Raw genomic sequence first — 15,503 nt, 5'->3', positions numbered from 1 at the left:
CTTCCTCCCTTCCTCCCTCCCTCCCTCCCTCCCTCCCTCCCTCCCTCCCTCCCTCCCTCCCTCCCTCCCTTCCTTCCTTCCTTCCTTCCTTCCTTCCTTCCTTCCTTCCTTCCTTCCTTCCTTCCTTCCTTCCTTCCTTCCTTCCTTCCTTCCTTCCGCCTTTCCTCCCTCCCTCCCTCCCTCCCTTCCTTCCTTCCTTCCTTCCTTCCTTCCTTCCTCCCTCCCTCCCTCCCTCCCTTCCTCCCTTCCTCCCTTCCTTCCTTCCTTCCTTCCTTCCTTCCTTCCTTCCTTCCTCCCTCCCTCCCTCCCTCCCTCCCTCCCTCCCTCCCTCCCTTCCTTCCTTCCTTCCTTCCTTCCTTCCTTCCTTCCTTCCTTCCTTCCTTCCTTCCTTCCTTCCTCCCTTCCTCCCTCCCTCCCTCCCTCCCTCCCTTCCTCCCTCCCTTCCTTCCTTCCTTCCTCCTTTCCTCCCTCCCTCCCTTCCTTCCTTCCTTCCTTCCTTCCTTCCTTCCTTCCTTCCTTCCTTCCTTCCTTCCTTCCTTCCTCCCTCCCTTCCTTCCTCCCTCCCTCCCTCCCTTCCTTCCTTCCTCCTTTCCTCCCTCCCTCCCTCCCTCCCTCCCTTCCTTCCTTCCTTCCTTCCTTCCTTCCTTCCTTCCTTCCTTCCTTCCTTCCTTCCTTCCTTCCTTCCTTCCTTCCTTCCTTCCTTCCTTCCTCCTTCTCCCTTCCTCCCTTAACACTATATCTTGGCTGTAGTCCTGATTTTTAAAGTTCATATCTCCCCGCCCCGCCCCGCCCCCCCCCCCCAGTCATTAGGGAATACAAATTTCTTCCCCAATGTCTTGATTCTTAAACAAATGTGATGTGGTGGATCAAGAGCTGGCTTCAAGTCCTACCTCTGACACATAGTATCTGTGTAACCCTGGGCAAGTCACTTAACCCCTTAGTGCTCCAGGAACTTCTCTAAGAGTAAACGTTTTAGAAAAGGTGCGACCTACATTGGTAGAGGAAGTTTGCTCATCTAGGAATTCCCTAAACCAATGAAATCCCATCCCTATTTCATAGGAAATAATGCATGATATGTATCAGTAACATTTTTTTTTCTCAGTGTTTTCACATGGATCTGAGCAATATGGATAGCTGTTTAGCAAAGAGAAAATCCTGTTTCACACAAAGCTTACAGTGAAAGAATTCCAGTCTCCCAAACCTTTGGTCATAATTAAAAGCTACTTATAGTCATAAGATAACAATGTAGAGTGAGGGTAGATGGCTGGACCTTGAGTGAGGAAGGCCTTAGTTCAATCAGTAAAAACATTCATTAAGTGCCTACTGTGTGTCAGGCATTGTGCTAAACCCCAGGGATACAAAAAGAAGCAAAGGATAATCCCTGCCCTCAAAGAACTTACAATGTAATGGGAAAGACAACTTGTAAACATATTTACAAACAGACTCCATACAGAATAAATAGGAAATAATTACCAGAGGGAAGGTACTAGAATTAAGAGGGGTTGGGAAAGGCTTCCTGTAAAAAGATGGGGTTTTAGCTGGGACTTAAAGGAATCCAGGGAAGTCAGCACATGTTGCTAAGGAAGGAGAACATTCCAGGCCGGGGGTGGGGGGGGGGGTGAGAGACAGTCAGAGAAAATGCCTGGAACTGAGATAGAGTGTCTTGTTCATGGACTAACCAGGGGGCCAGTATCTATCACTGAATTGAAGAGCATGTGGTGATTTACTGCAGCTTTTTTTCTCATTCATTTAGAATTTTATTTTCCCCCTGCCCAATTACATGGAAAAACAATTTTAACGTTCATTTTTAAAACTTTATGTTCCAAATTCTCTTCCTCCCCCCCTCCCTCCCTCCCTTACATGCAGCTTTTGACATGCACTGACTGTGTAACCTTGGACAGTTCCCCTAACCAGCCACAGCCTCAGTTTCCTCATCTGTAAAATGAGGGAGTTGGATCTGATGGCCTCTAAGATCCCTAAATTAACACTCTTATAACTCAACTTATATGCATCTAATTGCTTTCTAGAGCAGTGCCATTTGATAAAAATGCCTTTTTTGGGGGGGTTCATTGGATTACTAGAGGGAGGGTTATTAATAAGTCATAGCATCAAAATCTCAAGACATTTCCATGTGTTAGGAAAGCAACAACACAATTATTATGGAGACACTAAAAATAGTCATGGAAGCATGCATGTGATAAATTGCAGGAGTAGAGAAATGTACATGTTGGCTCTGTGTATCTGGAGAAGCATAAAATATAAACTCCCCACAATGAATATAGTATGGAATTATTTGGAGCAAATAATAACAAATTTCTGATCAGGATTGCTTCAGCTCCCACTGCTGTTATTGACAGTTCTTGCCTCCATTTTCTCACTTTTGCATTTGGAACATAACTATTCAGCTCTATTTAGTGTCTTCTTAGGTGGAAATGTTAAATCTCTCAAATTACATAGCAGGCTTGACTAGGAGCATGCCGTTGCCATGGCACTGAAAAGATAGCATTCAGAATCATATGAATGATTTTTTTGGGGAAAAAAAAGGTGAAGATGGAAAACTGAAAGAAGGTGGTTGAGCAGAGCATGCCTCCTATGATTAAGAATGTAAATTATATTTAATTTAAATGACAAACCTGACTTTTCTATGCTTTTTGAAACTTCCTAGATGTTTTCCATTTTTGTTGGATGCTTTGGCTGCTAGTGTGATGTGCCAGCCTGTACCTATTTCCTCTTGTGCCTGATTTGAAGTGAAAAAGTCATAGATGGAAGGGCTTAATGGGGGAACAAAAACAAGAAACTGATGAAGAAAAATGATGGGACTTAGCAGAGATTCAATCACCTTCCTTGATGTCTTCAAAGTTCTTTGGAGAAAAGCAGAGTAAGAAATGGAGATTGATGAGTTTCTTCATCTGGAAAATGGATGTGATAAAAGCACAAAGCTTACAGGGAGGATGTGAAGCCCAGATGGGATAATATACATAAAGCTCTTTGCAAACATTAAAGGAAGGACTATATGAATGAGTTATTAGTAGTCGTCAAAAAGCATTTATTAAGTGCCTACTATGGGCAGGCACTGTGCTAAGTTCTGTAAATACAAAAAAAGATAAAAATTACTCTTGACCTCAAGATGCCATTGGGGGAAACAATAGGCAAATTTGCGGTTCATTGGAAATAATCTCCAAGGGAAGAAACTAGCACTCAGGGGGAGATCTTATAAAAGCTTCTTGCACAAGGTGGGATTTTATCTGGGTCTTGAAGAAAGTCAAGGAAGTTAGGAAATGGAGATGGGGAGGAAGAGCATTGCGGGCATGGGGGAAGCCAGTGAACATGCCCAAATCCTGCAGATTTGTGTGAGGAACTAGAGGAGGCCAGTATCATTGGATCAAAATGTGTGTGAGGGGTAAAGGGGAACAGGGGAACTTAAAGTATAAGAAGACTCAAAAGGTTGGAAGGCCATGCTGATTCTATGTTGGGAGTCAGCATGAAATAGTGGATAAAGAGTTGGCTTTGGGATAATAGAGTCCTGAGTTCAATTCCCATCTTTGATATTTACTGGATGTTTGACCCTGGACAAGTCACTTATCCTCTCAATGCCCCAGGCCGCTTTCTGGGATGATAAATTGCAGATCTGCATTGCTAGAGGGAGCATCTAAATTGGAAGTTCTCTATACTGAGGAAATTTCAAGCATGGCCCTAAATAATCATAAATGACCTCAGAAGGAAAGATGTTGCCCCTGAAATTCATTAACTGGGGAAATAATGAGAAAGGATTAAACATTAGGAAACTAAAGCAATATTCTTTATAGCATGGGTTCCCATGCATCATCTAGCATGTAACTAGCATTTATATAATGCTTTAAATATATTACCTCAATTGAGGGGCAACTAGATGGTACAGTGGGTAGAGCACCGGCCCTGGAGTCAGGAGGAACTGAGTTCAAATTCAGCTTCAGACACTTAACACTTATTCCAGGTCCAACACTTTACCTGCTGTGCCACCCAGTTGCCTTATCAAGCCCTTTAGGAGTTAGGACTTTATGCAGGAGAAAATGGGGAGGTGAGATTGTGGATTTGTAAGACAAGAGAAGTAATCACAACTGGGGTTTTAGGGTATTAATCTAGAAGTACTGGTTAGGATAACTTGGAGGGAGAAATTATTAATAATCATAATCATAACTAACATTTATATAGCACTTTCCATGTGCCAGACTATGCTTCATACTTTAAATTATTAGCTCATTTAATCAAGACCAAGAAACTGAAAGCCAGGAAAGTGAAGGATTTGCTTAAGCTTAAAGATAGGATTTGAACTCAGGTCATCTAACTCCAAATCTGGCACTCTCTTTACTACTCCATGCTTCTTCTCTTTATACTGGTATTGACCTGGTAGCTTAGAGGTTAAAATAATCCACTGGAAGTCTTTTACCATTATTGCTTTTGTGTGGGCAGAAGCTGCCAGGGTTAAAGATGGCATGCTCCATCTTCCACCATGCCCATCAATGGAGTGTTCTTCCCTCCTACCTCTTAGTCTTAATCCTTTCTTTCCTTCAAGGACCAGCTAAAATGATACCACCTAAACTAAGCATTTAGTTTAAGCATTCACCTAAGCATTCACTATATCAGGATGCTACAAAACTGAGGATGGAAGAGGGACCCAGGTTTTTCTTATTCCCCTGCCACTATAGTGGGAGGAGTAACAGTACAAGGAAATCAAGAGATTGAAATTCTGCATGGAGATGAACAGACAGTTTTGAAGGGAAGAAATCCAAGCTATCAATAGATACATAAAGAAATTCTGCAGTGCATTTTAGGAAATAGCCTCTTGACTGGTATAAGCCCTTGGTGTATTTTGGAAGCCAGCCTGGCTGCTTTGAAAGTGACTCTGTAAAAAGAAGTGGTGGCTGCTGTGAGGGCTCTTCCTGAAAGATTAGGGAGTGAGTAGCAGGGGAATCCAAAGTGAGAATCTTTGCAGTGAGAAGTCCTATAGACAGCATGAGGGAGATTAGGGGCTAAAGGGAGTTAGTTCTTGGCTTGTTAATTTGGAAGAGACTGAAAAATAGGTCTATGAGTGGGTCAGCACTATGGCTTGACAGTGATTAGCCAAACTTTATATACCCATGTGTAGTGAGCAAGGGTAAAAGGTTAGATTCTGTCTTAGTACAGTGTGTCTGAAGACAGCAGCTGAATTCCCTTCCTCTTGTTTTCCTTTGGAAAGAGAGGGGCCCTCAGGCACTAGGCAACTTGACACAATGCTTCATGATAGCTGAAAATGAAATCCCATAGCATTTTGCTCTTCCATTATAGTACTTATCACATATTGCCATGTGGTAGAGTCATTTACATCCTTGGTTTTTTTCTCCTACTGAATTGTAAATTCCTAGAGGGCAGGGATTGTACCTTTAACTTCCTCTTCTATCAACTGAGAGATTTAGGACTTCCTCATTTATCAAATGATAGACTAGATGACAGTTAAGGTTCCTTGTAGCTCTAACATTCTGTAATTCTGTTTCATCCATTTTTATGTCAATGGCACACCTAGCACATAGTAAGTGTTCAACAAGAAGTCATAGAAAAAAACTGAGCTAACATTGATTAATTAGGAAAAACTGATAACCTGATGAGGGGCTGTTAAGTAGGGTTTATTCATATGTTGGGGGGATAGAAAAATTTCTGATATGATTCTCATATATTCTGTTATGTGGCAAAATAGACAAAAAATAGAAATACTGGTATTTATTAAAAAAAAAACTTTTTGCATACTTGATTGCCACAATGGTCTCATAAGGTAGGTACTATGTGTATTCAATTATCTCTATATTGTAAATGAAGAAATTAAGCCTCATAGACATTAATAAACTTGGTCTGTGGTCACATAACTGCTAAGTGTTGGGGGCAGGATTTGAACTCAGGTTAGTCTCTACTTCAAGTTTTTCCACTGTACCATGTTGCCTCCTCCTCCTTCCATTCCTTCCCCCCACCCAGAATATAGTTATCTATTCTAAGGAAGTTAATTCTAGAGGTACTGTAAGGATGTCAAAATTTTAATAAACTTTAAAATTCTATTTGGAAAACAGCATTTCTGAGGTTGTCTTCTATCCACTGGGGGAAATAAGAGGTGATCCTTCACATCTTCTACATATCACAGTTAATTGACTTATAATTCATTTAAAAAAAATACAATTCAGCCCCACCAATATTTATCAAGTGTCTGTTCTGTATGAGGCACTGTGCTGAATCTTATTTTCTAAGATCTTTTAAAATCAATTTCCTGAGGTAATCATTAAAACTTATTAAAAAGATAATAATTAATTAAATAGCCTTTAATAAACCTCCAGTGTTAACTGGCCCTCAAGTATGGCAGAAACAATGATGTAGTCCATATTATCAATTTAAGCATATCTGACAGCAAAATATTGTATTGGCTTTGTATTCTCTCTCCTTGCCATTAATTAAAGGTCTTTCTGATTGGTGGAGGCCTGTTGAGCAGGTATCCAATTGGAGAATAGAATGCCATCCTGCAAATGGTGGTGTCATGCTTCAGTTTGTGCCTTGAAGTCATATTAGGTAAATTATTTCTTCGAAATCAGATTGTTTCTAACCCATCAATCTGATGAATGCATGCTCATTTACCTGCCTTAATCACAGAGTGAAACTCTTTAGATATATTATAGATCAAATAACCTCAGCAAAAGAAAACAAAAAACCGAAAAAACTAAAAACACTGCCTTATTCTATCCTCCCACTCCTTCCTAAAAAATCCCTCTCCCATCAAAAAACAAAACAAAACAAACCCACCAATCATACCACTAACTGTCAAATGAATGAACACTGACAGTTATCATCAGTTGTCTTTCTTTATGCAGGTTGATTATAAAACATTTTCCAAAAACTAGAGAGAGAAGAAAAATGGAATCAGTCACAGACCTCACAAGATTTGTTGGAGGGCAGGATGCTGATCACATTCCTGTTTCACAGAAGTGTAAATTTTAGAATCTTATTTTCACAGGAAGGTTAGACCATCTGTCTGCATGTTAATTCACTGCTTCAGTTGTTAACTCCTTTGCACCTTTTACTTGTCACATAAATTATAGTATTGTTTCTACATTAACCCCTTTGTTCCCCTAAATAGCATGGTAGAGTCTTTACCCTAGGGAGCCAAAACAGTTTGTATTAAGGACAAGGATATTAATTAAAATTCACTGTGATAACACAAAACCAGAAGGAAATGTATAGTGCTCTTAATAGCAAAGGCAGTCTTTACAGTGGAAAGAGCTGGAATCTTTTTCTCACTGCTGAGAACTGTGACCTTAACCTTTCAGTGCCTTGGCATCCCTTCTCTTAAATGAGAAGAATACTGGCCTTGACTTATGGTTCAGAGATGTTGTGAGGACTCCTGGGTAAAAGTCAAAATGGCTGTTGTTCATGAGTAAGAGCTGTGAGCTAAAAGGCACTCTCCCAGAAATCACTGAGAGTGATTGGGAGAAAGAGGGGTGAAGTTATGGAATGGAGTAAGGTGATGGAGGAACTGGAGAGCAGCCTGGACATGGAGAAACAGCAACGGGGCACAGAGCAGAACCCCAAGAAAGGGCAGAAAGCTGAACTGTTATCTGCTCATAGTCAGCACCTTGGTGAGTACCAGTTACACACTCTTGGAAGATGTGGGAGAGGGGAAGGTGTGAAAGAGCTGAGACTAGAGCAACTTATGTAGAGGGAAAAGAGGGAAAACTATAAAACCTTTGAGAGAGCATGGAAGGGAAGATTTGTGCAATTGTTAATTCTCTTTGAGGGAGAAAAAGAAGGTCAGATGAGATAAATCAATCCTGGTGTAGTGCTTTTTTTGAGAAGAAGTAAAATAGAACTAAAGGATCTTTCATAGTTAATAGCTTTTGCAAAGGAAAAGTCAACAAGACCTCAAATAGGAATTAGATTGTAGGGACTTCGATTACAAAATCTCTAGGGATTAGTCAGATATTTTGAGTGATACAGGTGTTATGGATGAAAGAATGTTAATTAAGGCTTAATAGTGAGAAAACCTGTGGTTTATTTGAGATGCAATTGGAAAGAATAGCTGAGAGGCGTTCTAAAAAACTCACTGGTTGGTCTTTGTAGTAATGATTCCTATAAAACATGGTCATTGGAAAAAGAGTTAGCGACCAAGTTTAAGAGACATCACAGTACTGTGGTGTGTCAGACAAGATATTAAACATATAAAGCCTATAGAGAGGTGACTGTACATATGAGGTACTGTCCTAAGAGAAGCAAGAATAAAATGAAAATTGAAGGAATGGAGATGTTGCTACTAGAGGGGGGAGAGCAATAAAGGAGGGATTTATAATACTAATAAGATAAACACAGTGAGATGGCAAGAAGAGGGACAAGTGTTTCTATTAATAATACCCAAGGCCCCTGGGATTGAAGAAGGAAAACTTCATGGGGGAAACACTCTGTTGAATCTGATTGCCAAATGGTGAAGTCTGAGGCTCAGGATGAATACTTGGGGACAAACGAAGAGAAATGAGCATCCGAGACCCTCTCATTTAGAGGCCTTGAGAAAAGAAGGAAGGACAAACAAGAGGAGGAACAGTGGAAAGGCCTGTAAGTAATGATGTGATGAAAGAAGGGAGGGTGGAGGATGACACGAGGGGCGGTTTGGAGGAAATGGGCTGGTTTGTAACAATGTGGCGTTAACGGCCCAAGGGAGGGGAAGGCTAGGTATCTGGGCTATGGCACTTTGACAGCACAAAGACTAGCCTGAAGAGAGACTGTGCCCATCTCCTGAGGGAAACATAGATGAACAAAGTTGGAAGAATAGAAAACACAGAGAACGAGGTACTGAGATATTTTAAGAATAAGGATCTGTCAGGGAACATGCATGATACAATGTCACTTGCTAAAGGTAGGAAAGTATTGGTACAGGGAAGTGGGAGGTTTTGAAGGAAAGAAATATATTATGGCCCAGGGTCAAATGTAAAAAGAAAGAAGAGATGCAGGAACATTCCATGGTGGGATCCCACATGGAGAAATGGGATGATCTAGTAATGGAGTAGATAGGGTGCCTGCACTTGGAGTCAAGAAGACTTGCTTGGCTTGGAGTCATGACTCTGCCACTCATTAGCTTTGTGACCCCTGGAAAAGTCACTTAACCTTTCTTAGCCTTGGGGGTCCTCCTTTGTAAAACTGGAATAATGAAACTGGGTCACTGTGAGGATTAAACGGGGAGGCACATAGTAGGTGCTTTGTGAATGCTTGTTGACTGAAGCTCTTTGAAAACTTTAAAATGTTAGCTTTTATTATCATCTTTTATCATCACATGTTGACAAATTAGCTGAAATATGGAGTAGGAAAGCTTGGGTGCACAAGTATTTGAAGATGCAGGTGGAAATTTGAAATGTGAAGTAGCTTATGGATCAAAATGTGATAGTGTTTGGATGTGTTTGAAGAAGATAAGAATGGAGCTGATGTGTAGTTTGGAAGACTTAAAGCATTTCCCTCCATCAATACCTCACTGAGGATGAGGGAATAGCGTTTATGGAAGTGTTTTGAGCTCTTTGCTGTTAAGGGATCTGCTGAATTGGTGGGAGGAATTTGTCCAGCTGTTGAATCTGCTGAACCCCTAAATTTATTGGGGTTCCAGGACTCCTAAGACCTTTTGGCTTTTGTTTTAGCAAGCCAGTGAAGCTAGATTCAGAAAACAACACCCCCGGTTTTGCTCTAGAGAAAGAAAGGTTTAATGACGTTTATCAGAATAGACACTATAAGGAAATTCTTAACTCAGTAAGGAACACGCTGATCTAGAATAAATTGAATTACTGAGAACATGGTTCATGGACCATTAAAGGAATCCTTAGTTACACAACATGTAAATCTATTCATTGATGAGTTCTGTTTAATAAAAATACAATTCTTACCAACAATGCCAAACACAGAAGGTGAACAATTATTCCTCAAAAGAGGATGGTACTGAAGAACTTCTCCTTATGGGCCTGCCAGGACTCAAAGCAGACTTCTCGATTCTCTAGCATAGGGAAGAGAGAGAAAGAGAGAGAGAGAGAGAGAGAGAGAGAGAGAGAGAGAGAGAGAGAGAGAGAGAGAGAGAGAGAGAGAGAGAGAGAGAGGGAGAGAGAGAGGGAGAGGGAGAGAGAGAGAGAGAGGGAGAGAGAGAGAGAGAGAGAGAGAGAGAGAGAGAGAGAGAGTGAGTGTGTGTGTGTGTGTGTGTGTGTGTGTGTGTGTGTGTGTGTGTGTGTGTGTGTGTGTGTGTGAGAGAGAGAGAGAGAGGGGCGGGGGAAGGGAGGGAGGGCAAACCCAGCCTTCTGCTACTTGGCTCCATTACAGGTCAGCACACAAAGCCAGGAAGGAGATGTAGAGTTTTCATAGGCCACCAGATGGAGAGTGAAGAAAGGTGTGAGCAGAACCTTCAGTCTCCTGTTTCCCACACAGCACTTGAGGAAGAGAACAAAGGTAGCAAAATTATCAGGCTCTTGGGCCTTTCCCAGGGGTAAGGCAAGAGACCAGCAGGAGAAACAGAGGCAATACACGCTTTCTCTCTTAGAAGAGAGACAGAAGGGACGTCGAGAGCCAAACCTCTAGGAGCCCTGACTGTCATTTCTAGGCCAAGGGTTCTTAACCCTTTTCGTGCCATGGACCTCTTTGGCAGTCTGAAGAAGTGTACAGACTCTTCCTCAAAATAATAAGTTTAAATGCAAATAGATTGTCAAGGAAACCAATTACATTAAAATATAGTTATTGGGTGCGGCTAGGTGGTGCAGTGGATAAAGCACTGGCCCTGGATTCAGGAGGACCTGATTTCAAATCCAGCCTCAGACACTTGACACTTACTAGTCACTTAACCCCCATTGCCCCACAAAAAAAAAAAAAATAATAGTTATTAAAATATTTTAAAAAACAAGTTCATGGACCGCAGGTTAAGAACTCCTGTAACTTGGGCAAGCTAGGCCTGATATACCCTTTCCAGCTTGGTGCTCCACAGAGACCCATCTGTATTGAATGTAATCCCTGTCTGTGTTGAAAGGTCTTTCAGCAGAAGTCAGTTTGGAAGGGAGTCTTATTCCCAATAAGTAAACAGAGATGCATCTCTTTCCTAGGGGGTTCACAGTATTGAATGAAGATCATTTTGTCCTATAGGGTAAGCTATCCCCTCAACTTGAACTTTTGGGGAGCTTTTCTACACTGACAGGAGCAAGGTAGGGAAGTGGGAAGTGCCCTCATCCCTTTTACCCATTCAAAAAGACAGAAAGTGTTATCTGTTAACTAGGACATTATAAGGGATCTTGGAGCTAAGACCATCTCCTAATCCTCTACTTGTTAGGGGTGCATGATACTTACTGCCTCATGTACACCCCATTACCAAAAATGGGAGTAATTGAGGATACTCCATAACTCAGACAGAAAATAGGAAACTCTGGGTCTCTAATTGTTTCAAGATGCAAGTGGAAAATCTGATATGTGAAGAAGTTCGTTGATCAAAAATGGAAAAAAGTTAAGATTTGAATTTGTAAGGGGCTAAAATTCTAGCTAGTCTGTCTAAAATATCTAATGAGTGGTCGCCAATAAATTATAAACTTTAGCAAGAGTTAGACTTTTAAGCATTTATTAAGGAGAATAAGAATTGGGTGAAGAGAGAGAGAAAGGCCTAGATTCATCTATCTCTCCCAGAGAGCTACAGTTCTCCTGCTCTCTCTCTCCATGAGAGTCCTGACGAAAGAGTGTGAGTGCACCAGCCTCGCCCCCTCTTCCTCCCACAAGCAAATGTCACTTCCTGACACCAAAGAAAAGCCACATGTCTTGCCCTCAGGCGCCTTCTCCTCATGGCAGAGCTTTCCTACAGTAAGTTTCCAGCAGGTGGCGTCATTCCAATCCTTACAGACTAGAGAATAAAAACAGAACAGATGTGTGTTTTGAAAGCTATTTTAGGTGTTTGCCTTTCATGAGAAAACAAGAAATAAATCCCTAAGGTTACAGATCTTGGGCAAGTCATTTCACGACTCTTCTGTTTCCTCAGCTATAAAACAAAGGAGTTGCACTAGTGGGCCTTTGAGTTTTCTTCTAAATTTACAATTATAATTTTCTGTAGATAGCAAATATGGATGTGTTCTGAGCCCTTTGAAAGATAGGTTCTAGTTTAGGCTAGGTTCTCTCTCTTTTTTTTTTTTTTTGCAGGCAACGGGGGTTAAGTGACTTGCCCAGGGTCACACAGCTAGTACATGTCAAGTGTCTGAGGCCGGATTTGAACTCAGGTACTCCTGAATCCAGGGCCGGTGCTTAACCACTGTGCCATCTAGCTGCCCCATAGGCTAGGTTCTCTTAACTCTTACTGCTTTTGATTATCTCCGATCTGATTATTTCCATGTGTGTGTGTGTGTGTGTGTGTGTGTGTGTGTGTGTGTGTGTGTGTGTCCTGTGTCCACATAGTTGTTTGCTGTTTGCATGTTGTTTCCTTTATTAGACTGAGAACTTCTTGAGGGCAGGCAGTGTCTGTTTCCCCCCTTTCCCTGACCATTTTTTTTTTTTTTTTTGGTATGGTTCAGTGCTTAGCATCAATGTCTGGCACTTAATAGAAGGCACTTAATAAATGCTTGTCAACTGTTGTAATTTACTTTGGTTATCCATTGGAGGATGAAAGGAAATAGAAATCTTTGGAGACACCCACCATGGTTGACATTTATGTCTGCTAGCCTTTAAAAGAACACTGCTGTTTTTCTCTGCTCTATTTTTATCTCATGTAGCTCTGTTTTCTTTTCTTTACTTTTTTTTGTTTGTTGTTGGATTAAAGAATTTTAGCTGAAGAAGGGACCTCAGCAAATATTGTGTCCCACTCCTTCATTAAATGGATGAGGAAATGGAGGACAGAGAGATAAAAACAAGTTGCTCAAAATCACACAGCTGACTAGAATTAAAAGAGATCTAGCCAACTTCCTTTTCTTTTTTTTTTTTTTGGTGGGGCAATGAGCATTAAGTGACTTGCCCAGGGTCACACGGCTAGTAAGTGTCAAGTGTCTGAGGCCACATTTGAACTCAGGTCTTCCTGAATCCAGGGCCAGTGCTTTATCCACTGCACCACCTAGCTGCCCTCTCTTCCCCCCACCTCACCACCCCCCCCCTCCGCCTTTTTTTTTTTTTAAATAAGAAATCTTATTTGTTTGGATTAAGCTCTCTTTACCCCATGCCTAAGAGTATCCCAGTGCTCAGCACAGTTCCTCATGCCTACTAGATGCTCAATAAACTCTATTGACTTGATTAGACTTGCTCCAATGATCCAATAGATCTGTGGTCTCATTGATACAGGTACTTTTTATAGTGATATAGATCAAACCCCTTCTCTGTCATTCTACAGTTTTCATGAATTGTTGTGGCCTAAAAAAAAAAATGCAAACCTTACTGATTGAGCTTTCTGAGGTTAGGCTATTCCTTGCATGACATATATATGTGTGTGTGTGTGTGTGTGTGTGTGTGTGTGTGTGTGTGTGTGTGTGTGTGTGTGTATGTATATATCTGTATATGTATATGTATTTATGTATGTTGACTTTCTATAATCATGAACTCTTTCTTTGGGGGGGGAGGCAATTGGGGTTAAGTGACTAGCCCAGGGTCACACAGCTAGTTAAGTGTTGTGTCTGAAGCCGGATTTGAACTCAGGTCCTCTTGAATCCAGGGCTCATGCTCTATCTACTATACCACCTAGCTGCCCCAATGAACTTTTTTAAAAAAAGAAATTGTTATGATATATTCCAGTTCCTCTTAATCCTTTTTGTTTTATTTCATGCATTTAATATTCTAAAAAGGGCTCCATAGATTTTACTAGATTGCCAGAAGGGTCTATGACGCATAAAAAATGGTTAAAAACCCCTCTTAGAGACGATCACCAAACCTGAAGTAATTTAATAAGACCTACTATACTTTGCAGTCTGAGGACTTAGGATCCCTCCTGTGCTATGAAAGATCATAATGTGTTGGACCATAATGTGGAAGCTTGTCAGTTAAATAACATTTATTAAATGCCTACTACGTGCTAGGCACTGTGTTAAGTGCTGAGAATACAAATAAAGGGGAAAAAAGTCCCTGTTTTCAAGGACCTCACAGCCTAATGAATAGATAGAAATGTCCAAATATATTAACTGAACAAAGTTAATGCACCACAGCTAAGTAAATTAGGCGGTGCAGTGGAAAGGACCAGGAGCCAGGAAGACATCTTCTTGAGTTCAGATCTAACCTCAGATACTTAATACCTGTGTGACCCTGGGCAAGTCATTTTACTCTGTTTGCCTCAGTTTCCTAATCTGGAAAAGAGAACCCCCAATAGGGTCATGTTAACAACAACAATAAGGAAATTAGAGATGAGCTTTCCCCGGGCAAGGACAGGAGCTAAAAAGCATCCTTTAAGCTATTCAGGCTTAAAACTGCATTAAGATTTTTGGGACACCTTGCATTTTGACTGGGCAGCAGTCATTGGCAGATTGGATCATGAAATGCTGCTCTATTGACTATGGAATGACATATTCCATAATTGGAAGATACTTTCTACAACCATTAACAGATTCTTAAAAAGTAGTCATTGCATATATGTTGACAGTGACATAGGTGTAAGGAAATGTTACAGGTTGACATGGAAAGAGACTCCTTAGGAAAAGGAGTGGGGAGTCTTATCTTTATCAAAGCTTACTGAACCAAAGGGAAGGAGAGGGGAATAAAATTGAAGGTCACACCCAAGTAAAAGCAATTAATTTAGCTCACCTGATATACAAGTATCAGTACTTACATTACCTGTTACATTCATTAAGAATTAGGGACACACTAAAAAAAATTATTAGGGACACAAATATTTAATACATTTAGAGGAATACAACTTCTGTACCTCATGATATTTAATCAATGAGCACTTAATAAATGCTGACCATTTTCTAGGCACTTTGTGAGGACCAGGGCTACCAAGACAAAATGAAACATTTCCTCCCTATAGAATACTTACATTCCATCAAGAAGACATCATGTACATATATAAGAATATACAAAAGAAAAACATAAAAAAATCAATATGGGAAGGAAAGGCATTAGTAGGTATAAGGATCAAAAATGGCCTCAGGTTGAAGGGGATGCTTAAGCTGAGCTTTGATTCTAAGAGGCACAGCTGAAAAGACAGGGAGGGAATTCCATGGAGTAGGGTAGCTCATGCCAAGGTACAGAGATGGGAGACAGAATGGATTGTCATCTGTGAGGAACAGTAAGAGTGCAGGCAGTTTGGTAGTACCATAAAAAGGAGTAATATATAATAATCCTGGAATGGTAGGCTGCAGTCAGGTTGTGAAGGCTTTCCATTTGGCCTTAGAGGTAATGGGCAACTAGGTGGCACAGTGAATAGAGTGCCAGTCCTGGAGTTTGGAAGACCTGAGTTCAAACCTGGCCTCACTTTACTAGCTGTGTGACCCTGGGCAAATGACTTAACCCTGTTTGCCTCAGTTTCCTCATCTGTAAAATGAGCTATAGAAGGA

General features: G+C 40.9%; 1 protein-coding gene across 2 annotated transcripts in view; it reads left to right on the top strand.

Moving 5' to 3' along the window:
• Positions 1 to 15,503, top strand: part of GPM6A (glycoprotein M6A) — a 495,836-nt gene that overhangs the window by 166,301 nt on the left and 314,032 nt on the right. Inside the window, exon 1 of one of the 2 annotated variants that reach the window (XM_043970132.1) lies at positions 7,502 to 7,628. The exons of the other annotated variant lie outside the window; for it this stretch is intronic. Within the exon in view, the coding sequence (XP_043826067.1) occupies positions 7,517 to 7,628 (112 nt within the window). The 5' untranslated portion in view covers positions 7,502 to 7,516. Of the gene's footprint in view, positions 1 to 7,501; positions 7,629 to 15,503 lie in introns of those variants that run through there. 2 annotated transcript variants of the gene reach the window in all.

This window comes from Dromiciops gliroides, chromosome 6 (assembly GCF_019393635.1).
Source record: "Dromiciops gliroides isolate mDroGli1 chromosome 6, mDroGli1.pri, whole genome shotgun sequence".
NCBI lineage: Eukaryota > Metazoa > Chordata > Mammalia > Microbiotheria > Microbiotheriidae > Dromiciops > Dromiciops gliroides.
The sequence above is the reverse complement of the archived record's forward strand: the minus strand, read 5'-3'. Positions and strand labels throughout refer to the sequence as shown.